This window comes from Cavia porcellus, unplaced genomic scaffold (assembly GCF_034190915.1).
Source record: "Cavia porcellus strain 051 isolate PalLab524CR breed Dunkin Hartley unplaced genomic scaffold, mCavPor4.1 scaffold_10, whole genome shotgun sequence".
In the NCBI taxonomy this organism is placed as follows: Eukaryota; Metazoa; Chordata; class Mammalia; order Rodentia; family Caviidae; genus Cavia; species Cavia porcellus.
In genome coordinates, this window is record NW_026947493.1 from 65218084 (window position 1) to 65242283 (window position 24200).

Below are 24200 nucleotides of genomic sequence, written 5' to 3' on the forward strand. Positions count from 1 at the left end.
ACCTTCCTTCTGAAGGCAGTGAAGTATCTCTGAAAGGAAATTTACGTTTTAGAAAGGCCACTGAGTAATTTTAGGAAAGTAGATCAAACTAAGCAAGTATACAGCAATAGGAGAACTGCTCCAACAATTTGGGCAAACAAATGAGGAAGACACTGGATGAAGACTTGAGACAATGAAGTTCAATAGTAAAAAATTGAAAAATATTCGGGCAATTGAATAAGTGTTTACTAATAACTCATCACATATTGTGGATCAGTCTGGAGTGATATCTAAGTTCTAATCAGGGACATCATTGCAAGAAGATGATATCATTTATGGAGTTATAGAAGACATAGGGTTTGTTGTTGAAATACATTTAATGGTCACTTTTCATCTTCTAAAAAAGTAGATTCTCATTTCTGAGTTGTTCATTTCATCTTTTGTTTTCTGTTCTGTTCTGTTTGTCATCACGTAGCTCTCGAGGAAAGAAGTGTTCGTGTATTTATGTTCCCTAAACTATTGCATTGTGAAAATAATAGCTTGATCTTTTATGCAACAAGGAAGTTTTTGACTGAGTCTAAAATCTGTTCTCTGAGGTTCTTTTGCAGTTGGCATGATATTCAGTCACTGAAGAATGAGATAGAAGTCAGAGGTCATCAAGGTTTTTTTTTGTTATTTCATGAGTTTGTTTTAATAAATAAATGCTCAACAACATTCATTCTTACTGTGCATATAGTGTGATAATATTACCAGAATATTTCTATGTTGATAAATTTCTGAGCATCATATACCCTTTTGATCTCAGAATCAAGAATTATGAACTTTCTCTTCTAATGTATCTTTGAATAGTTTTCTAATTGCATTCTGCTATATTCCTAATGACTTATGTATCTGTTGATTTTAGTTTGTCTGTTTTCATCTTTATATGTTTTGCTATGATCTTTTTTCTCTATGCATTTCTTTGAATTATTCATTTATGTCTAATTATGCATTTTTAGTTTTCAATAACCTGTTTTTTAACTTTTAAGTATTATTTTATTCTTTGTAGTATTTTTCTTTCCTGTTCAATTTATTTTCTAAGTTCTTGATTTTTATCTCCCTCAGTTTTCTCTAATTTAAAATTTTAAATAATTTATTTCTTTTTTGCATTTTCAAATGCTTTTTGAGTTTTTTCTAAGATACCTATTATCTATTAGATCCTATCTTTTGTCTCTTTTTTGATTTTTTCCTTTTTATAAATAGATTCCCTGCTAACACCTTGAGAATTGAAATGAAAAATAGTGAAAAACAATGTGGGTTTAGAGAGCCTGGTAGGAGACAGGAAGTGAGCCGAAGCAGAACACAGCTTTGATTTAGTGAGGTCATCTTGACTTGCGTTTCTAGTTGAAGCAAAGCCTGAGAAGTTGGTAGATTTTCTGATGATAATATACTTGCTTCCTCTTCCTTTTTCATCTTAGTTTATCTCCAGTAGTCTTCATTAGTTAGGAAGCTAGGTTGTAAATTATATTTCATTTTCACTGCAGTTCTGTGTTACCAAGTGAATCTCTATGGATACATTTCCTGCTTTTGTGATGTCTCAATCTTAGCCGTAAAACTTATAAGCTCTTGTGACCCTAGAAGTTCTTACCAAAGAAACTATTGTATAGTAATCTCAGAATTCTAGCGTATGCAAAAATCTGTCATTAATAAAACTGAGAATTAGTTTGTTTGCTTCCAGTTTCTTCTTTGGTTATTATTCATTTCTCAGTACTTGGATGCCCTCTAGTAAGCTATGTAGTTTAAGGTTATGAACACTTCCTTTTTTAATTGAAGCTGTTTTTTCTCCTTTATAGATTCATTTCATATTGTTTTTATTTCAGTATAAAAGAATAGAATAAAAATGCACTTAACATATTAGCTAAATTTGATACCAAAATCTATTACTTAGACGAATGTGGTGGCAGTACAGTAAGGGGTTTACAATGCAGGTAACAAAAGCAGGTAGTTAAGTAGGAAGCTGCCAAAATAGGCTAGGGAAAGGACAGTAAAAACATGAGAGAGGCATCATCAGTGAATTGAGAAAAGCGTGTGGATTTATCCATTTTTGTTTAACAACCAATAGATTTGTTAAATTATTGGACAAGTGCATGAAAGGAGAAAGTAAAATAATATTCTAATGTTTCTGATTGTGATATATGGAAGAGTATTAGCTTTGGAACTGGAAGAGAGCTTTGAAAGAAAAGCAGATTTTGAGATCACGTTAATGAATTTACATTTAGAATTCGAAGGAGTTTTATAAAAAATTTGAAAAAATGTTTTTGTATTTTGGAACTGGTAGTCTACTACTTTGAAGTAATACTTGAAAGCTTGAAGTAAGTAGGGAAAATGATGTGAGCAAAGGGACACAGACATGACAAGTACATGATGATTCAGTGGGACACTGGGTAAGCCTGGCAGTGGCTTCCTGTGGTTGGCGATACCTCTTGTTACCAAGTAATTACACAGTGAACAAGCCATAGATTATTGAGATATGATCTTGATGTGGTATTTGGAATAAAAATATTTTATAGACTTCAGAGGGTATAAGCATTATACAACAGATATAATGTCTTCATTACTTAACAGAATATATATATTATCATGAAAGCAAAATTAATGATGATGATGATCATGTGTATATAAATAATTTGAAATTATATAGTTAAAATATCATGTCAGTGGTCATCACATGAAAAATCAGAAGCATTTTTTGTTTTATTTTACAGTTTAATATTGATTCTACCTTCATTTGTTGATGAAAAATCTTCCGTAAAGCAATGAGGAGATAGAAATCTAAATGAAGGTTATACTCATGGATTTATGACTGAGTCTGGATAGCTGAGCAGATTTATGTAAATGTAATAATATGAATCACTGTCTCAAAAAGATGGGTCAGGGAGGATGAGGTGATCCAGTAAATGCTAAACGGTGCTTTGCACTGATGCATTTTCCATAAGGAGCAGGAATCTGTGTTTTATACTTACAGTAAACTTTTGGGTTACTTTGTGTTTGGGCACTGTTGAGTGCTAAATGATTGTGTTCTAATAACGAAAAAAGGCACAGATGGACAAGACTTAACTAATTCCTGGTGACCTTGATAAACAACATTCTTTAACAGAAATCGTTACTGAATATTGTAGGTCTCATTCTAACTAATGGAACTATTCACTGCTCTATGTTATTAATTTACATTTGATATTTTTTCAAAGCTATAAATGTAGCCCTAGGAAATAACTAAGCATTTAGAGAGCCTGGCTTATAATAGATGATGTTATGGGAGAGTAAATACGCTTTAAAAATAGAACCAGATGGTACCAAAATTTTTGGTTTGCTTTACTGAATCTTGGCCTCCAGGCTCTGTGGCTTTTTTTTTTTTAAGTGGCAGGACCCAGCCTCCTCCTGTGCCATTTTGAATTATGAAGATTGGCCAGGAGACATTAGACTCAGAAAATTCTTGGTAAGATATTATTGTGCCACAGTCAGGCACCTCATTTAGCATTTGAGGGCAAGTAAGACTCAGAGTCATCATAGGAAATTAAAATAATGATCAAAAACTTGCATTCTGATTTTGTGTATGATCGTAATAATTTGGAAGGAAAACACACGGTATACAAATAGAAGAAGGAAATGACTGCTGATTCATGTGAAGAAAGAAGAATCTCAGTGTCCTAATCCATAAGAAGATAGGCTGGGAATGATTTCAAATAATAAGTTAGTAATATATTTTTAGAAGATAGATTTTTTTTTGGTACTGAGAATCAAACTCAGGACTTCATGCTTGCAGGCAGGTGCTGGACAACTGACTTACATGTCTGACTAGAGGATAGATCTTAACATGAAAATTATTCAAAATATATTTGCTCTTGTACTCTAGAATGCACATATCTCTTATTACCAAAAGGAACTTAACATTCAAAACCCCTCCGTTTGCTTCCTGAAGCCTAGCTTTTCAAGACAGCCTATTATTAAGAATCACTCTAGCTTGGTCTATATATAAATAATATAGGCAAAGGAAATCCATTTTGAGTTTTAAAATATTCTTTAGAACTATTTGTTTCAAACTGGAGATGGTGGAGCATGTCTTTAATCCTAGCACATGGGAGACTGAGGCAAAAGGAACACCGTGAATTCAAGGCCAGCCTGGGCTTTATAGTGAGATACTATTTTTAAACAATTGTTTAGACTTGGCAGGGGAGGAAAAAAAGCCTATACTCTCAACCCCATAGTTTTGTGTTATTTTTAAGTTACTGAGTAGTTTGTCATTCATTTGTTAGTTAAATTAAATTATGTTTTTGAAGTCATTTTGAAGTGATGATACTTTAAAAGGTATTCTTTTAAACACTCATAAGAGAGTCCTGGGACATGTATCAGTCAACTTTGAATCACATGAAAACAAAGTGATGAAGTTATTTAGGGGAAAGAAAAGGGTTTAAATTCTGTAGTTTACTGTTTGATAAATGCAGGATTTGTATTTTGAAATATAACTTTTTAAATTTCACAAATTAGTTGCTTTTAACATTTTTTGTAGTCCTGAGGTTAGAAATGCCAACTATGCTCCACTATCTTATTGCAATTATAATTTCAAATGATGAGCAAAGTACAATTTTGAAATTTCAGCTAGAAGAAAATTAGCATTTCTTCCAGTTTTTTTCTTAAATGTTCCCAGGAGCAAAGCTGGCCTGGACTTTTTAGCTTTCACAATAAGTAGCCTCTTGTAAATAAAATTATAATGATCTTCATGGTGGTTGATCTAAAAGTAGTATTGGCAATGTTTTTTGATTTATTTCAAGACTAGAGTTTGAGAGCCTTGTGTAATAATAAACTATAGTGGGTTTTTTGCAATCCTAGAAGACAATATTGTGAAGTACGACAAATATCTGGAAACAATTGCTTTTAACACTGTCCATAAAATGAGAATGTGGTGGGGAATAGTGGTACGCATTTGACCGCATACACATCAACCAACTATTTACGGATTTTAAATATAGTGATGGGAACTGAATTAAGGGTTGGCAGAGCCTAGGAATAAAAGAATGAACCTCTCCCCACTTGTTCTGCTGAGAATCAGATACAGCCAAAATTTGATCCTGTATTCCTCGGTTTCCGGTTTCTCTACTTATATAATGTATTCTTGCCTAGAGATTTGGTCACAGGAGTGTTGTGCAATTAAGACTGTGTGGAATTGAGTGATCAATCAGAAAGATAAGACCAAAGAACCCATATCTTCTGTTTCTCTTTTGTCTTTTAGGGTATATGGGTCAGCACATATATATTTACAATATGCTTTGCTGCCAATGTGGGACTATTGTTTGGTGTTGCCTGTACCATAGCTATACTGATAGGACGCTTCCCGAGGTAAAACCTTATTAAATTTCTCTGTTTATTCTACTTAACAACAAAGAATATGATGCTTTCATTTAATTTTATTTTTATATAACTTATGCTACGACAATCTCAGGTTTTATGTGCTATCACAGAATTAAAGACAGATAAGGAAGTGTTTTATCTTAACATGCTACACAACAGTGTTGGTCTTAATGAAAAGCACTATCAACATTATAAAATAAAGTGTTAGCTTCCTATCACTGTAATAAATGTCTGAAATATAGGAATTTAAGAAGAAGCAAAGTTCATTCTGGATCATGGTTTTAGAGATTTCAGTCCATGGTCACCTAGCCCTGTTGCTTTGAGCTTCTGCAAAGCTACTCACCATATGACAACTGGGAAAAAAAAGAGAGTAGATGAGAGTTGGTCCCCATTATCCCCTCCTAATTTACTCTCTCAGTCACCTAACTTTATCCTGTCTCTTGGAAGTTTTACCACCTACTGATAGCACCAAAAATCGGCAAAAATATCTTTGACACAATGGCGTTTGTGGGACATATGACATTCAAATCACAATAAATATATAAAGTATGTTTAAATATATCCTTTCACCATATATTGTATCATAGAGAATTTTAATTAAGTGAAGGAATATAGTGTCCAATTCAACACAAACCATATAGTAACAATAATTTAGAAAATCAAATAACTTCAAAAAGTGTTATTTCTCAGATTACAATTAATTTTTGTATAACATAGGTATATAATGTATAATATATGTAATACAGTATATATAAATATAATATTCTAGATATTTTATTGAGAAATACCCTTTGTATTTTTACTGAGCTTCTACAAATCATTTCCCTATTTTGACCAATCCCTTATCTGCTTTCCCAGTGTTCATCTGGTAGTGCTTCTACTCACATCTTAACCTTCTCTTGAAGTTATTTGTGAAGTAATATATTCCTTAAAATGTTCAGATTTATCTTTGTATTCTCCTTCTGTGTTACCTAAATATAGGAGATTCATTATTATCGTGTTCCATCTTGTCTTTGATTCCTTGTTTCCTTCTTTTCCTCTAAAACAAGATTTTAGCAGGTACTACATACTTTCTAGCCTTTTATCTCTTATAATTCTTTACCAATCCACCTCTTGCAGCTTGGAGATTTGGGGCTCTAGGAACCAAAATGAGGTAAATTATACTTATTAATCTTTAGTTAGATGGTTCTTTTGTTACCCTCTATTCCTGAGTATCCCAGAAATATATAGATTTACTAATCTTTTATGAGCAAATGGGTTGTGAGTTCTAAACCATTCAGACATTTCTAATCATTAAGATAAAATATGACTCAGCCCCCTGTGTCTTCATGTTAATGTGCTAATCAGAAAATGACTTACTGTGTTTTTATATTTGCCTTAACTTTAGAGCAAAGACTTTAAGTATTAAAAACATGAAAGAAATGGAATTTAAAGTGAAGACAGAAACAGACAATGTAAGTTTAGTTTCTTTTTTCCCTTTGCACAATGATTAATAATTTTTGTTAGTGTGGTAGTTTTAAGTATCATAGAAAATATAAATTATGACACTGAATTTACTTCTATTTTTAATTAAGATGAACTTCCAATGTTACACTTTGGTCACCACACATGAGACAGTGGACATACAACAAATCAATAGAACAGAAAAATATTTTTTTGAATTTGATATTCAGATAAAATCAGACCATGGTTCAAAGAACTGCAGTTCACAGTTGCATCTTGGCCCACCTTCATTCAAGCATGTTTAAACCTCTTTTCTATTGCTAAGTTGTGTAAACTTATCCAGTCAAATTGATAGACTTTTCTGAATTAAGTGATATATAAAGATAGGAAGCAGGGAAGAAAATAAACTAATATTACCTTTTAAAAAATCTACTGGAGAAGACTATCATTTGTGGAGGGTAATTAAATTCAGTGACTCTGGAATGTCGATATGGCTGGATATTTACTCAGTAAACATCTTTTTAAATAGCACCTTACATAAAGTGTCTTGTTCTACCAAGCTAAGTGGAGCCAATTTGTAGAGTTTGAGTCCCAGTTTTTTTTTTTAATCCTAAGAGATAACAAAACAGTTACAAGTGAAGGGAAAATTGTTGACTTATTTGTTTCAATTTAAAAAAATTGTCCTTATTTTGAGCCTACTTTTTTAAAAATTTTATTTAAAAGGAAAAAGAGAAAAAACAAAACAAAACAAAGCAGTGTAAGGGTACAATTAATACAGAACTATAAAAAAAGTAAGAAATCACCAGTTAATAGATTATAATTATCGTCCTAGAGACAGTTGCTCAAGTCACAGTATCAAAGCATACAAAGTGGGCATTCAAACAGTGAGCCTCCAAACAGTTGTGTTCAATGATCCAACCAAAAACATTAATATGGGCATCTATTTAACACCCCTAAACACACTTGCAGTTGTATATTTTAGAGCACTTTTTTTTTTCCTCTCTTTTTTTACAACACAATTTACACATTTTGGGTTTTATTACTCCTTAGTTCTTATTACTTTGTTTTTTTTTTTTTTTTTTTGGAAGAGAATAAAGTCAAATATGGCAAAACAAAGCTGTCAGTCAAAACCAAGGATAGACATAGCACATGATATAAAAAGAGTACAAGGTTATCAACAATGGTTATCATAATGCCTCTTGCTTCCTTAAAAAAAATTGTCTATCTCATTAGGTATTATAAAGTTGAACAAAACAGTAAAGAACAAGACCAATAAAACCTAAACCTTGTAAACACTACAGGACTTCCAAAGAAGATAATAGTCAAACCAGAATGGGCATCATAGTGAATCTTATTGCCTTCAAAGTAGTTGCCTATACCTTCAAAATTGATACTATCATACAGAACGGAACAGAGTTTAATCAGTCAAAACAAGATAGTGGGAGTATTACAGGACTTCAAATCAAGTTAATAGGAAATCAAATAAGTTACTATAATATATCCTGCTAATATATGTTTGGCTTAACTTTTTCCTTTATTTCTTATATTTGCTTTTGTACCTCGTGATTTCCCTCAGAACAGAGAGAACTGGCCTCTCACCATAAGATCCAATGTTAGGGTGTTTTCAAGTAGACTGGAGCTAGGAAATAGCATCAGGAGTTTTTCTGTGGCCCAGGAAATTAGCTTGTGTTTTAAAAAGCATGCGAAGATTTCTTCATGGAAAGCTGTTTCATTTCAGAGATTTTGAGGCTGTTACATGCTGAACTTTCCCACCAACTCTGCCATTATTTTCTTTAAATTGTCCACGGGAGCCAAGCACAATGGTGCATACCTGCAACCCCAGCTACTTGGGAAGTTGAGACTGAAATATCTAAGATTAAAGACCAGACTGGAAAAATATAGAAAATCCTGTATTAAAAATGTGGAGGGAAGAAAGAAAAAAAAAGACAAGAAAGGAAAGGACAGGGAAGAAAAGACAATCTTGTTTTCAATCTTGTCAACCAGTAGAGTAATAACCATCACATGCAACTCTTAATGTTATTAAAGTCATTCGTGGTAGCAAGCATTATCTTGATTTTAAAGCCAGAAAAGAGAACTACAGGCCAGTGTCTCTAATAAACACAGCTTCAAAATCCCTCAATAAGATAATGGCAAACAGTGCAGCAAGGAGGAAACAGATCATACATCATGTCCAAGTAAGATTCATTCCAGGGATGCAGGGATGGTTCAACATACACAAATCAATAAATGTAATACACCACATAAAATAAAAGCAAGGACAGAAATTGCAAACTCATCCCAATAGATGAAAAAATAATATTTGACAAAATCCAACATCAATTTGTGATAAAAACATTGAAGAAATGTGAATAGAAGGTCTTTATTAAAACTTGATAAGACCCATCTATGACAAATCAATAGCTAACCTTATTCTAAATGGAGAGAAACTGAAACGTTTCTTTCTAAAATCAGGAGCAAGACAAGGATGTCTTCTCTTACCGCATTTGCTTTATATAGTTCTTGAAACAATAGCTAGAACAGTAAGACAAGAGAAATTAATAAAAGAAATATGGATTGGAAGGAAGAAGTTATATTATCATTATTCGCTGATGACATGATGGTCCACATAGAAGACCCCCAAAACTCGACCAAAACACTCTTATAACTGATATCCAAATTTGCAGAATACAAAGCCAACACTGAAAAGTCAATAGTGTTCCTGTACACCAATAGTAAAGAAGAAAAGTAGGGAAATAATACCCTTCACAATAGCATCAAAATAAATTAAATACTTAAGAATTAGCCTAACGAAGGAAGTGAAAGACCGATGCAATGAAAATTATAGTACTCTGAGAAATGAGATTGAAGAAGATATCAGAAAATGGAAAGAGATCCCCTGTTTCTAGATAGGCAGAACCAATGTAGTCAAAGAGGCTGTAATTCTGAAACTTTTATATAGATTTAATGCAATCCCAGTCAAAACACCAGTAACATTCCTTTCAGAGTGAGAGAAAGCATTCCTAAAATTCACATGAAACCAGGAGAGACCTGAAATAGCAAGAGCAATTCTGGATGACAAGGGCAAGGCAGGGCACATCACAGTTCCAGAATTCAAGTCATGCTACAAAGCTACAGTGATAAAAATGGCATTTTATTAGCAACAAAGCAAAACCAAAAAACGAAAACACTCACAGATCCATGGAACATAAGAGAAGAAACAACTCCAGGCACACTCAGGTGGTTTTTCTTTCTTTCTTTTTTTTTTTTTTTTTTGACAAAGTAACCAAATTCCTTTACTAGAGGAAAGACACTTCTTTAATAATGCTGGGAAAACTGGCTATTCACATGTTGAAGGTTCAATTTAGACCATGTTTCTCATCATGAAGTAAACTACAATCAAAGTAATTTAAAGATGCTAGAATTAGAACAGAAACATTAATCTGCTTACAGTCAAAATAGATAAAGCTTTTGAAGACATGTAAGCAAAGACTTTCTGAACAAAAACCACAGTTGCACAAGAAATATCAAAAATAATATCAAGAATCAACAAATGGATTCTATCAAATTGAAAAGCTTTTTCACTGTAAAGGAAACCATTAGCAGAATGAAGAGACAACCTACGGAATGAGAAGAAAATTTTGCCAGCTACTTCTCAAAGTACTATTACCTAGAACATATAAAGAATTCAAAATGCAGGAAATCTCACAACTTAAAGACTCAGTTTAAAAATGGGCATCTTAAATGGATAGACACACTTCTCAGAGGAAGAAATACGAACAGCCAACAAATACATGAAAAAATATTCAACATGGCTGGACATTTGCAAAATAAAATTAAAACAACACTGGGATTCCACTTCACTCCAGAAAGAAAAAAATACCATCACAAAACCAGCCAATAGCAAATGCTTGTGAAGCTGTGAGGAAAAAGCAATCTTTCTCCATTGTTGGTGGGACAGTAAACTGATAAAACCACTGTGGAGATTCCTAAAGAACTGAAAGTAGAAATTCCATTTGACCTGCTAGTTCCCTTTTAGGTATATCCCCAAAAGACTTACAGTCATCATATCACAGTGATGTATGCTTTTCCTCAGCAAATTCCTAATAGTTAAATCTTGGAAACTGCCTAAATGTCCATCAGCAGATGAATGGATTACAAATGTTGTATGTGTACACAGTGGAGTACTTCTGTGACAAAAGAAGGATAAACTTGAGTCATTTGTAGAGATAAATGCACTTTGAGGCCATAATACTAAGTGAAGTATCTCAGATACACAAGCTTCAATGTAGCATTGTTTTGCTTATATATAAAAACTCAATGTAAATATAAAGTATAGTGGTATCTTGGTTCACAAACTGAATTCTTTCAATGATTCTGGTCACAGAATTCATTTCATGATTCTGATTTTTGTGTGGAAAAACTAATTTGTGAAGCAAGATCCCACTGTATGAATAAAAGATAAATAATAAAAAAGACATAATCCAATGCAGTTTATCTAAAAGTATCTGACTAAGTACATTGGCTTACATGTTTTATATGTTCTTTGACCTATCAGTTGGGTTTTCAATCTGTATATATGATAATTAAATTTATAAAGTCTTATATGATAAATAAATGAATTTAATGCTGATAAAACAAAAGGAAGTGAAGGGAGGAAGAAAACAAAAGGTATTTAACTATGTTACATACATGTACGAATTCCTTGCTCTGAATGTAATTATTATGTATAACAATTGTACACTGATAACATTTTTTAATAAAGAAAGAAAAACTATTGATCCTCATTAATGACTTGTACCAAAACTAAGAAGAGAAAAGGCCAAAACTGAGCAAGATTTGAAGGTGAATTATTGGGTAGAACTTTTAAGTAATTTAAAATAAACAATCTGTTATTTTTGTCTTCCAATCATGCACTTTCCCAGTCCTTTATGCAAAGCATTCCTATTTGGGAAAATACTAGATGAATTCAACTCCACTGAAAATTTTTTTCTGGAACAGTTTGAATCTCTACTCTTTAACAAATATATATTTTCCAAATTAATTTAAGACAACTTAATGGCCCAGTCATGTATGATTTGTGATGACAGGCCTGAGTTAATATTCCTATTTTAGTTTTGGTTTCTATGGGGTTTACTCTTGGCAACTGACAGTTTTGTATTTTTGTGTGTGTGCAAACCTCATTTTCTGAAGTTTCATTGATGTTGTGGCCTTAGAAACTTTTGAGATTATCTAGTTTAAACATTGAGGTAGTTTTAAAAATTGAGACACTGAGAGTTTAAATAAATTATCCAAAACTAATGCCACTAATATTTTCTCTTTCCTCTGCCTGTGCACATGATAATTCCCCGCATTTCCTCTTCTATATGAACACTAAGGCCTGCAGAAGTCCTGCTGTCTTGGTTGGTGAGGAGTTACCATCTCAGAGCATCGGCCACCCTCTTAATCAGACACGTGTCCCAAAGCCACAAAGAAGATGGTTTTAGTTGCATGCCACCAACAGCTGCTAACAATATCTAGGCAAATGGCCAAAGCAGACACCTTCTGTATATAACTTTTTGTCTGTTTCTACTTATTTCACCTGCATTGTGGCAGTGCAGTGTCACCTAGATCTGCCCCAAGTGGAATATATTCCTGTTCCAATTAGGACTATTAGTCACTTATAAAGTTGTCTTTCAGCTAAAGAAAGTTTGCATCATTATGAGGACATGATCTGATATTTGACAAATTAGTATACATTTTTGCTTTCTAAAACATAAACGGTTAAATAAATTAATTTTAACTGATTGGTTAAGTGGAAGAGGTGCTTTGGGGAGGATATATATACTCCTGGTATTCTAAAGGCATTTTAGGCTATTGCCTCCCCAAACCCAGTCAAAAGGAATAAGAACCACTTTCTGAAAAGCTGCAGATTTGTCTCAAGGTTACTCTTTCTTTTGAGAGAGTACATATTCTCCAAGAAGTGTGTTGGTACAGTGATGTAGCTAAATACATTTTAATAATGAAAATGTTGGTTAAGAGATAATCTGGGTGTCATTTGGACTTAAAAGACTTAGACTCATTGTGTATAGTTCTTCTCTTTCATTTAATTCACAGTTGTGAATCTTCTTCTTTAAAAGGAGTCCACGCATCAGGTGAAAATCATCTCAATAAACAACCCACTTGTTTTCCTGAATGTGAAGAAATTTCATATTGATTTAAAGAACATAATCCAGAGGGAGAATGCCACTAATCACCTACTTGATGATATCAGCAAGGTAGGATCTACAGTTTCATGATTAGAGTTAGTGGTTACTGTAGAGAACTATATCATGACACTAAAAAATGTCTCAGGTAAATAATACTTTCATATAGTGTATGGACTTAATTTTTAGGTAGTCACTTTCTTGTTTATTTATTCATTCTATGATACCTAATGAGTATACTAGGTACTAGATCCCTGAGAACAGCCAACAAGACAAGTTGCTTAGTTCAAAGGACTGACTTACCAAGCTACTAAATAAAAAATACATTATACCTAACTCCTAGAGATAGGACATGACAAATGACTTCAGAGAAGTATAAATTTTTGCCATCACTGTAATATTATAAAAGTCAGCTTTATTTCTACAAGTAAAATCAATTGTCAGATGTTGAATTAAATGTGCATCACTGTGATTTACTGTAAATGAGCTGTATGTCATAATTTGAATCCTTAGGTCCTCCATAATGGTAAGAGCCAGACTGCTTGAATTTGCTGCTTATCAGCTATGGAGACTCATTGGAGTCACCAAATTTTGTGTTTCAGTTTCTTCATCTTTAATCAAGATGATCAAATGAGTTAATAAATGCAAAGCATTTAGAACGTGGCCTACTTAATATTATACAGTCTTAGCTTATATTATTAGTTTGGTTGACTGCTCTTTTCATGAAACTTTCCACGGCTATTACAGATCACAGATCTCTTCTTTTTCCCATCTTTGTGCATGTATTATCTCTCAGTCCTTCAGGAACATAGATGATCTCAGGTCTCCTGTTTCTGGCAGGCCAGGAGTTGTCCCTCACAGCTTCACACTTTCGCCTTATCCTGACCTACACAGTTTAGAAGCTCCATATTCAGGATGACATGTGTAATTTGCAGGAGCCCAGAGCAAAACGTAAATGTGAGGTTTTCTGCTCCACAATTATTCAGAGTTTTAGGATGATGGCAGCAGAGCATAAACCAAGTGGGAAAGCCTTCTAAGCCTGGGTCCCTGTGGGACTGCACAGATTGCAAGCAACTGAAGCCAGCCCTCCCTAAGTGTCACCTACCAGGCTTAACCCCTCACTGTGCTCCTCAGGACTTCACTTTCAAGGGAACATTGGGAATCAAGACCAGTCGTTTCAGGTTGAGAACATTGGCTCACTTGCCAAATGCAGAGATAAGTTTCCAGTTGTCTAATTTGGACACCGGGCCTTTTTCTTTCACAACACCTTGTTAGCCCACACAGTGGTGTGCATCTGTATTTGATTTAGGGAGGTTTCTGTGTGTAGCGATAAACTCACAGATACCACACCTAAGAGTGTTGGTAAAACATTTGTCCAGAGTTTCATGCAACATAATTAACCCATAAGAAGTTTGTGGTCTTATTTTTAAATGTAAGTTGTCTTCTTAATGTTCTATACTGCTTAATGGGCTTTATCAAACATAGTTGCATACTTGAAACAAAGATTCTGTTAAGTAATCATTTAATGAGAGTTGACGGTACTTTCCTTGGAGTATTTTCCTGTAATACTGCTAGCCCCAACTTGTTTTCAGAAATTGAAAATTAGCATGTGTGATTATTTTGTCGTATGCCAAGTCAGAATTTAACCTCATTAATGAACCCTTCATTGAGGAGTTATCTCATCTGATTTTATCACTTAGTCAAATCAAATTCATTGAATCCAGGCTTTTGGTAGGTAATGGTACTCAAAAGGATTCTTTAAGAACTCTATGATAGTAAGAAAGGATGTGTTAAATTCACTTAGTTCCGCTAAATGAGAATAATGCAAATGTATGTATTTACATACCATGAATATTAAAGAAGGATTCAAATGAGGATTTGGAAGGCCTTCTTTATGAATGATGGGGGATAAACCATCAGTAAGAGTTGTTAGATGTTCTGGAGTTGTATGGATTCATTCTTGGGTATCTTGTGTTACTCTTGTAAGACTGTCCAGGTTATCTACTTTTTGACTCACGGTAGAAGTGGTCCACTCCTTTATCTACAGAAATTACTTGAAATTTTTGTGCAAAGACATTTCAGAAGAGTTATCCTTAAGAAGAGAAAAAGGGAATTCAGTGTTATTGAATGGTTCTTAGACATCAGATTCTTGTTAGGCCACATTAATCATCACCAGCCATACCATGCAAGTGGCATTATCTGAATGTTGCATAAATGAAGGCTGAGAGTTAAAAAGTAAAACAATCCAATACAGCTGATAGCTATCTAAACACCTAAGATTTGTAAACTGTGCCACTGGGTATGAAGGAGAGGGAACAGAAGTTCTCTAGTTTGCCTGAAAGATGAAAACTTTCCAGAGAGAAGCCTCCAAGATGAAAACTCTTTCCACAGAGAAGCAGTATAAAGCAAGGGCTGGGCCCACAAAGGGGAACTGGGAGGACACTGGCTTTAGTTGTGATCCAGGCTTTTGCCAGCTTTGCAATTTCGATCAAGTTACATAGCATTTCTAATTTTTGACTCACTCATATGGAAAATGAGATTTCTAACTTTGTAGCATTACTCTGAGTATTAGATGATTAATGTCAAGTCCTTGGTTTAGGGTAAGTACTGAGAAAAAATCAACTGCTCTCATCAGCAGCAGCATCATTAACAAAAACAACAGCAATGAAATTGATTATTGGAGACGTAGATGACATGTGATCTCATTAGAGCGTCAGAGAAGTTAGCCATTTTCATTGTCATTCCACAGCATCTCCACCAATCAGAAACATGTCTCAGGCACGTTCCTGAGCTAACTTTTGTGCACTGTGAAAGCTCTGATTGGTGGCTCTGCCTCTATGTAGCATGACGAATACACACCAAAGTTTAATTTTTCATCCGAAATCAAAATAAATGGTCTTACAGAAAATGTTCTAAAGAAGATAGTCTGACTTGGTAGTGTTCATCATTTACTGAGTTAAGGTATACTCAGCACTCATCATCATATCTCAAAGTTTGTTGTACACAATATTCTGGAAACAAAGCTGGTGAAAGTATTGAATAGAGACTAATTTTTGTTATTTACTATGGAGAAAGAAATAATGCGTTTTCTCATTTTTTGCAAATTGTTTTTCTAATTTTTTTCTTTTCATTTATTTTATTTCAGTGTGAACAAAACACGTTACTCAATTCTCTATCCAGTGGTAGCTACAATGGTGAGTTAGTTTTAAGGAAAAAAAAATGAGCCTCTTTCTTATTTTTTTCCTCTTCTCGCTTCCTCCCTCTTTACCCTCGTCCCATCTCTTCTTTTTCTTCCATCTATCTCTCCTTTCTTCCTGCTTTCTGTTTCTTCTCTTTCTCATCTTTCTTTTTACTTAAAATGTTTGAAGTTTGTAGTATCAGAGCTTTAACATGGACAAAAATTTTCTTCAAAATATTTTTTCTTTGAGAATATTTTGGATTTTTACCCAAACAAGCCAACAATGTAAAGCCATTGGAAGTCGATGCTTATCTGAAAAAGATAAATCAGGTAACAGCAACACGTTTTGGTTGTGGTGCTTGTTGAGTCACCGTATTAATGTGTATTCTGGTGAAGTTTATCTTTCTGTTGCAACCGCAGGGGTTCATGTGATTTTGTCTTAATACACAGAAAATAAAAGACACGAAAGAAAGTGAGCCGCTACTGTGAAGCATGAATGAGAAGTCTTATGATATCATCTAACTAAATGATAAAGCAGAGTTAAAACAAACTTTTATGACTAGCATTTAATTTGATATTAAATAACACATGGACATCAGAAATAATTAAATTATTTATCATAGATTTTAAAATTACAAATCAATAAAATTTACTGGGTTTATTTTATATTGTATATTTGGCTGATTCACTCTAAATGGAAATTAAAATTAATTTTTGTTAGAAATTGAGAAATATCTGTTTTACTTTCTATTTCAAATTTTGGAAATCTTTTAGCCCCATAATTGAGTTCAAAAATTCATTAGATGTTTTTAAAAAGTACTGGCATTTACTACTTTAAATATATAGTTGAAAATAAGTAATACTCTTAGCAAAACTAAAGAAATGACATAACTTACCAAAGAATGAAGTGACAAATATATGTTTCTGTTACTAGGTCACACATTTGAAAAAATAAGTTGGGGCTGGGGATTTAGCTCAGTAGCATAAGCGCCTGGAAGCAGGCAGTCGTGAGTTTGATCCCCAGTACCGATAAAAAGGAAAAAGACCAAAAAAAAAAAAAAAAAAAAAAAAAAAAAGAAAAAGTAAGTCAATCTGAAGATTCAAGGTGAAAAATAAGATGCTTTTTACTAACTTCTTGAATGTTAAAAATAAAGATTATAATATATCTTTAAAAAAGAATGATTTGGCTATTGTCTCATTTCTCAATCTTTTCTTCTATTGATGCTGAGGCTCTGGCTGGGCGGCAAGTTTGTGCTGTTATGTTTCCCTTCAGGTGGCTGAGAAAGACTCTGACCTCCCACTGTTTCTCTGATGCCCATAAGCTGGAACTAACATGCAAATTTCAACGCATTTCAAATAATGGAAATGATACCTGCAGATTTTCTGGCAACACGAGAATAAGTTGTAAATCTTTACTGGAAAGAAATTTACAGCAAAAAATAACCAAAAACCTCCATATATTTGCAAATTAGTAAAAAGTTTTTGTAATAATCTGTTGTCCAGAGAGTTCATCATGAGAATTAGAGAGGAAAGGTAATTAAATTACAAGGGAAATGCATATCAAAATTTATGGGATATAATAAAATAGTAATTAAGGAAAGTTTATATATTAACCTGCACATGTTAGGAAAAAGCCTAAAAATCAGTGATTTAATGATTTATACCAAGAATTTAAAGATTCAAAATGGAAACAATGAAAATAAAAGGAGGAAATAGTGAAATAGAAATTAATAAAATTTTAAAAAGATAAACTTTAAATGATCAAAAAATCCCAGTTTGGTTTTTCAAAAAGAATAATAAAATTATTGAACATTAAACAAAACTAAGAAAAAATGATATGGGACAATATGAAGAAAAAATACATATATATATATATATTTTTTTTTTTTTTTGTCTTTTTCCTTTTTATCAGTACTGGGGATCAAACTCATGACCACACACTTGCAAGGCAGGTGCTTATGCCACTGAGCTAACCCCCAGCCCCAAGAAAAAAAAATACAGAACTACAGATTACATAGATGTTTAAAAGATGAGCATATTATAGATATCTTAATACCAAAAGAAAATCTGAATGCTATGGGAAAAGTCTAGATAATATATAATTTTACACAAGTGATTTAAAAAAAACCAAAAAAGATTTTCCTATAACTATTTAAAAAATTAAATCCTTAGTTCAAAGTTTTTCCCAAAAGACTATTCCATACCATGAAGTTTTTACCAGTGAAACCTGTCAATGGGGGAAAAAACAATTCAAAATTTTTCATAGTAGCATTAGTTAAAATATTCCGTAACACTGAAAAACAACAAAGTGTCCATTAACATAAATAATGAGTATTTGCATGAGTTGATTAAGTGCATTTTATAATATTAACTATATTATAGCATATAATAAACTCTAGGGAAATATTACAGACTTGAATAGAGAAACACAAATGAACTGCATCGGTCCATACCAACATGAACACAGTTCAGCTAGTGCCTTCTCTGGCCTTTCTGCTTCTTGTGGCACATTGACTCTTTCCAGCCTGGCTTCTCAGAAGAAACTTGTGTAATAGTAACACAGTGGTTTCTAATGGTAACTTCTGGAACAGCACACTCTCTTGCTCTGCCTCCTGGGACCACCCTCACTTTGCACAGAACGCTAGCTGATGGCCAGTCACCTTTTTGTGTCCCAGTGAAGCTCTTTGTCTCCGATGGCCCTTCTATCATGGTCAGAAGAAGTTATTCAGAATATTTCTCCTGCTTCCCCCTCTTCTCTCTCCTGACACTCTGGAGCATCCTTGTTTTCTGTCTCTCATTCAGTCTCAATGCCCTGCTCTCACTTCTCTGTTCTTTAAATGATAAGGTGAAATTTTGTATTTCTTCTCTCAATTTAACCACAGAAACTTATAATTCTTTGTTCAATTTCCTTTACATGTTCACCTGTATGATTTGTATTCTATCCTTAGTTGTGTTAAAAATAAATCAGTGTGCTATAAGACAAATGATAACTTTGAAGCTTTCACACTCCCCAACTAAGAAATAATAGGCAGCCCAGGGTGGGGTGAGTTGGATTTGAGGGAGGGAAGATGAATTTAGTTTGGAGATTTGAGATAAGCATATCATGTGAGGTCACCCAAGAGACATTCAGTGAGTTTGGAGGACTACAGAGTAGACTTGACAGCTACCAAAGCAGGGAGACATACGCCGAGTCAGGCAGTACGCAAGTGGGAAGACAACAAAAAATATCTCTGTCCCCAACAGTCTTTTCAGAAGGGAAAGATTCATAGTTGAGCACCTGATCAAGTAAGTAAGAGATATCAACAAAAGCGGTACATATTAAAGATAGAAACATGGTGTTCTCTGAATGACAGTCAAGCTGTTCAGCTGAAATGGCTCACCATATTCAGCAGTTTGGGTCCTCAGAGCACTTTAGTGGTCTTACCCTGATACTCAGTGGCTCTCTGTTGAGGTCTCCCTGGCTCACTTGTGATTTTCCAGTTGACATCCGCTGCCTACCTCCCCTACTTCACTTGCAGGAATCCTCTAGTGATCAGCTCGCTCTTTTATTCTTGAGTACTCATCAAGGTTTTTTTTTTTGTGTGTGTTTATTAGCATCTTCTAAGTCCTAGGCACCATAATATGTGCTGCATATTAAAGGGTGAAGGAGACAGACATGGCTTTGGGGTCCATGATGGACCCTGAACTATAAACAACTGCTTTCCCTCCCCAGATCAGCAGTCCAGGCATATAATTTTCTTATTGCTACAAACTTAGTTTTGAAACATCAGCGACTTATTATTTGGCAGTTCTAGGTGATAAAAGTCTGAAATGAGTTGCATAGACATAAAATCAAGGTTTTGGCAAGGCAATATTCCTTTTTGAAGCTCTAGAATAGAATCAATTTCTTTCCATTTTCAAACTCCGGAGGCCCTCTGCTTTCTCAGGTGCATTTTACCTGCTCTCAGTACAATAAACCTCCAGCCTCAATTTTCAGGCTAGCTGGGCGTTGTCTTCCTTTAGTCCCACATCTCTTGACAACCTTGCCTGTCTGTGGTTCTGTTAGTTCACTTGAACAACGTAGGATAATCATCTCATCCCAACACCTTTAATTTAATAAAGTCTATGAAGTTCCTGTTACTATGAAGGTAACCTACTCTTAGATCTTGAGAATTAGGAGATGAGTATCTTTGGGGAAAAAGAGACATTCTGTGTACCATATCAGATCTCTTGTGCTTTCTTAGATCTCTATTTTTCCCAGACCTTGTAATACTTCAAATTACTAGTTCAACTGGTTAGTTTCTCTTTGATTGTGAGTCTACCGAAGGACAAGGGAACTTCGTCTCACTTGTGCACTGTGTGTACATTTCCTACTCTAGTAGTTAAAGTAAGCACTTGTGTATGTAAACTGACTAGTTGAATGAATGAGTGAATTCATGAATGAATGAAATAATAGTATGTACACATTTTCCAAAAGTAGTGTTTTTTGTTCTAAATGGTTCTTGTGTAATTTGGGGGGAAATTAGAGATGTAAATCTGCTTCTTAATTGGTATCTACAGAAAATACTTACTTTTAAAAAAAATTACAAGTGACTCACAAACAGTCAAGAATCTTTTGAAGTACATGAAAAGCACTCCTAAATTATGCAGCTATGAATACTTTTTAATTAAAGGAGTTAATGAATATTCCACAGGAAAGAGCTGGCTCCTTAGTCTGGAGTTAATTGCCCACCCACACCTGATGGTTAATTTCTTTCTGAAATGTTATTTTTTTGTACAAAAAGCCCATCATTTACCACATCCCACATGGGAATAGATTAGTTTCCTTTGCACATGCTCCAAACTCACTTCATTTTGCTTAAGGCAGGGTATTAGCTGTACATTTACTTTATTTTTTTCTAGGATGATGTGATTTTTATTGCACTAGCTGATTTGTTTAGAAGCTTATAACACAAGGTTCTATCCATAAAATCAGTATAATGGCAGAACTGAAAGGCTACTATGCAAACACAAAACTTCACTTATTTTTGGAAGGATTTCAGAGATGCCCATTGTATTTAAATTTTCATTTGAATGAATTGGTAACTTCATCATTAGGGTTTTCTTTTTAATTTAGAAGAATTGTCTTCAATTTCTCCTTTTAAAAGAGCTTATTTAGACAACTACCCACAACTACATAACACAAGTCTTTCTTTTTTTTTCTTTTGCTTCATTTGGATGGCCTGAATGTATGTATGTGCATATATATATATAATAAAATAGGGAACTAAAATATAAAAATAAATGACAAAGCAAGCAATGGCATGAACATATTCTGAGACAATGGAAGGAAAATTTTAATGTCAAAATTGATAAAATAAAAATGCTTTCATAGTTTGTAATTTAGCGTCACTTAAATTATGACATAATTATAACATGATAAAAAGAACAGCAAGTACAGTTCAATAGTGAAATAAATGTAGTAGAATAGAACAGAAAACCAGAACTTTTTTCTTAAAAGTGTGCCTTGTCATCATTTTCTAGTCATTTAGGTAGATTTTTTCAGTGTCCTTAGTAAATGTATATACAGATTGTTTTTCTCTATAGTATTTTTAAGTTCTAAAGATAAATGAAATTCTGATCAACTACTATTTGCTTCCTGAAGCACTGAGGTGATAAACTTCTAAGGTCTCGTTTGAACTCAGTAAAGTACCATGGTGAATAAATTTGTCTTCTCTGGTTATAAAATTGGGTGATTGCATTTATGCCATAGCTTCAGTTGACAATTTATATAGTTGCTTTCAGGAAAAGTGATGCATTTGTACCTTTTCTGACTCAAGCAATTGCTAATTTCAGATTATAATTTATTTTCACTAATTTCTCTTATAGAGGGTGACATGTTTTAATAAACAATAAGAACTAAAGATCTCCAAATTCATACTTCATTAATTTTTAAGTTTTAGGATGATTAGTAATACTATTTCTCTGCAGAAATTTGGAACAAAGAATTTTACATTATAGCATATTTTGAAGTATTTAATTTATGAAACATACATTATTTAGTAAGAATAATGCTGTATAAGTAGGTTAAAAAAGGATTGATTTTAATATCAGATCATCTTGGCAGTGTCATTTTAAGATCTATTGTCAAGTAAGTCAGTGCTTTTAACAATTGATTTAATCAAGGCTACCACATTGTACAAAAATTACTGATTATTTTCTTTAACAAGAGTATCGAGTTTTAAGCAGTCATATCCTGGCATATTTTAAGCAACTTTTGGAGTAGGAGAGATTTGCTGGGCTTATACAGACGAAATGATTCCTAGTGGTTGCCAATTTCTGTGGTGTAAATACATCTACCACAACTGATTTCAAGCTACCAGCATACTGTTGCTACACGAGAAGTTGGGAAGATTTGTACAATTGTTGTAAGCCAGTTTTAATTCACTGCTGCTTTTAAAGAAACCACACAAATTCTATTTTCTAAAACAAATACATTAAAAAGTACTGCATAGAAAACCTTCCAAACTAGTCAGTGCACACTGAAACATGATAGTCTTATGTGTAACTTTGTAAGAAAAGATATACTCTGAATATATGTATGTATATTGCCATGTATTTCATATATTTTTTGTGTTGTCTGCTTACTTAATACATAACTGTTAAAGATTTTTCATATTCTGACAACTTAATAAAATATTCCTAAAATTATAAAAAAAAATATGTCTAGGATCCAAACTTCCACTATTGAGTAGAATGAAGAGTTTTTGCTTAGAATATTCTTTTTCCTTCATCCTTATCTCTTCCTACCATGAGCAGGGGCACATTATACTTGAAAGCATAAATAAAAGACCTCACTTTGTACAGGTAAGTTGATTATAACTGAATCGTCAGTGAATGAGCTAAGTTGTGGTTGCTTTCAAGTTTGTCTGAAATTCTGTTTTACTACTGGAAGCCAATGGAAACATTTTTCTTAATCTATGCAAACTGTTTAGCCCCCTTCCCACTGGAGAAGCAGGAAATCAGGGGACGGCACTGCTCTGTGCATGTGGTTGGGCCTCAGCACGCTGGAGGAGTCTGATCCTAAGCTATCATTAGTTTGAATTAAAGCTGTTCACATGGCAGGAATGCTTACATCTACGTGTCATTTCCATAAGGCTATTTTTGTATGATCACTCCAGGAGGACGTTTCTTTTTTTTGAAAATTTGCATTCCTTTTCTCATTTTTAATCATATTGTTTACATGCCAATACTATCCTTGGTATTCAAAGGTATTATAAACTCTTTGAAGAAAAAGATAGGTTCTCACCCATTTGTTGTCAACCACTACATTTAAAAAAATTTCCTAAATACAGTAATACCCTTTATTAATCAATGAAAGTCAAAAACAAACTCTCTCTCTGAAGACCTTTTATGAAATACATTAAAAATTACTGAGGTAATCTTTTCCTACTAGCTCCCACTATATGAAAATTTCAGTGTCTATTCTAGATTTTTCTGCTCTCCTGTTTTTAATCTCTAAGCAGCAGTTTTTAATGCACTTGTCACATTTTTACCTAAATTGAGAAAAACACTCCCACTGTTATATAAGCAGTATGAGGGAAAATCTTGAGCTTTTGAGATGGCAAAACTATTCCAAGTTAAGAATTAATTTTTCAGGGAATTTCATATTAAGTGAATCGGAGTTTATTTGTTAGGCTTTCCTTACTAATGGTGAAGGAATCTTAAACCAAGATAATCTTTCTGAGAGTCATGACGCTTTTCGGAGGGGCCCTAAATGGAGCCTGTCTTTGTGTGGAAATGTCATCACACGTGAGGAGGCTGGGTCCTGAGAATGTCTATCAGAAAGGGATCATAAACACTGTAGTAAAATCATTTTGTTTTGGGCAGATATATTCAGGTGTGGACTTAGGCAGGTTCATGGTGAACTAAATGACACTTCATTTTCAAGGTGCCTCCCACAGTCCCTTCCAAAGCTGTGGGACAAACCCCAAGGTGCATCTTTGTTTTCAACTGTGAGACCATAATATTAAACTATCATTAGTGCTGAATTAAAGCTCAAACACGCAAGCAAT

At 33.6% G+C, this 24200-nt stretch overlaps 1 protein-coding gene across 3 annotated transcripts in view; it reads left to right on the forward strand.

Annotated features, from left to right (window-relative positions):
- The window catches only part of Slc26a7 (solute carrier family 26 member 7), a 140594-nt gene that overhangs the window by 107243 nt on the left and 9151 nt on the right, over window positions 1–24200 (forward strand). For all 3 annotated transcript variants that reach the window (XM_063257547.1, XM_063257545.1, XM_023561744.2), the window contains 4 exons: window positions 5246–5352; window positions 6752–6818; window positions 12924–13061; window positions 16135–16183. In XM_063257547.1, the coding sequence (XP_063113617.1) occupies window positions 5246–5352; window positions 6752–6818; window positions 12924–13061; window positions 16135–16183 (361 nt within the window). The remainder of the gene's footprint in view (window positions 1–5245; window positions 5353–6751; window positions 6819–12923; window positions 13062–16134; window positions 16184–24200) is intronic.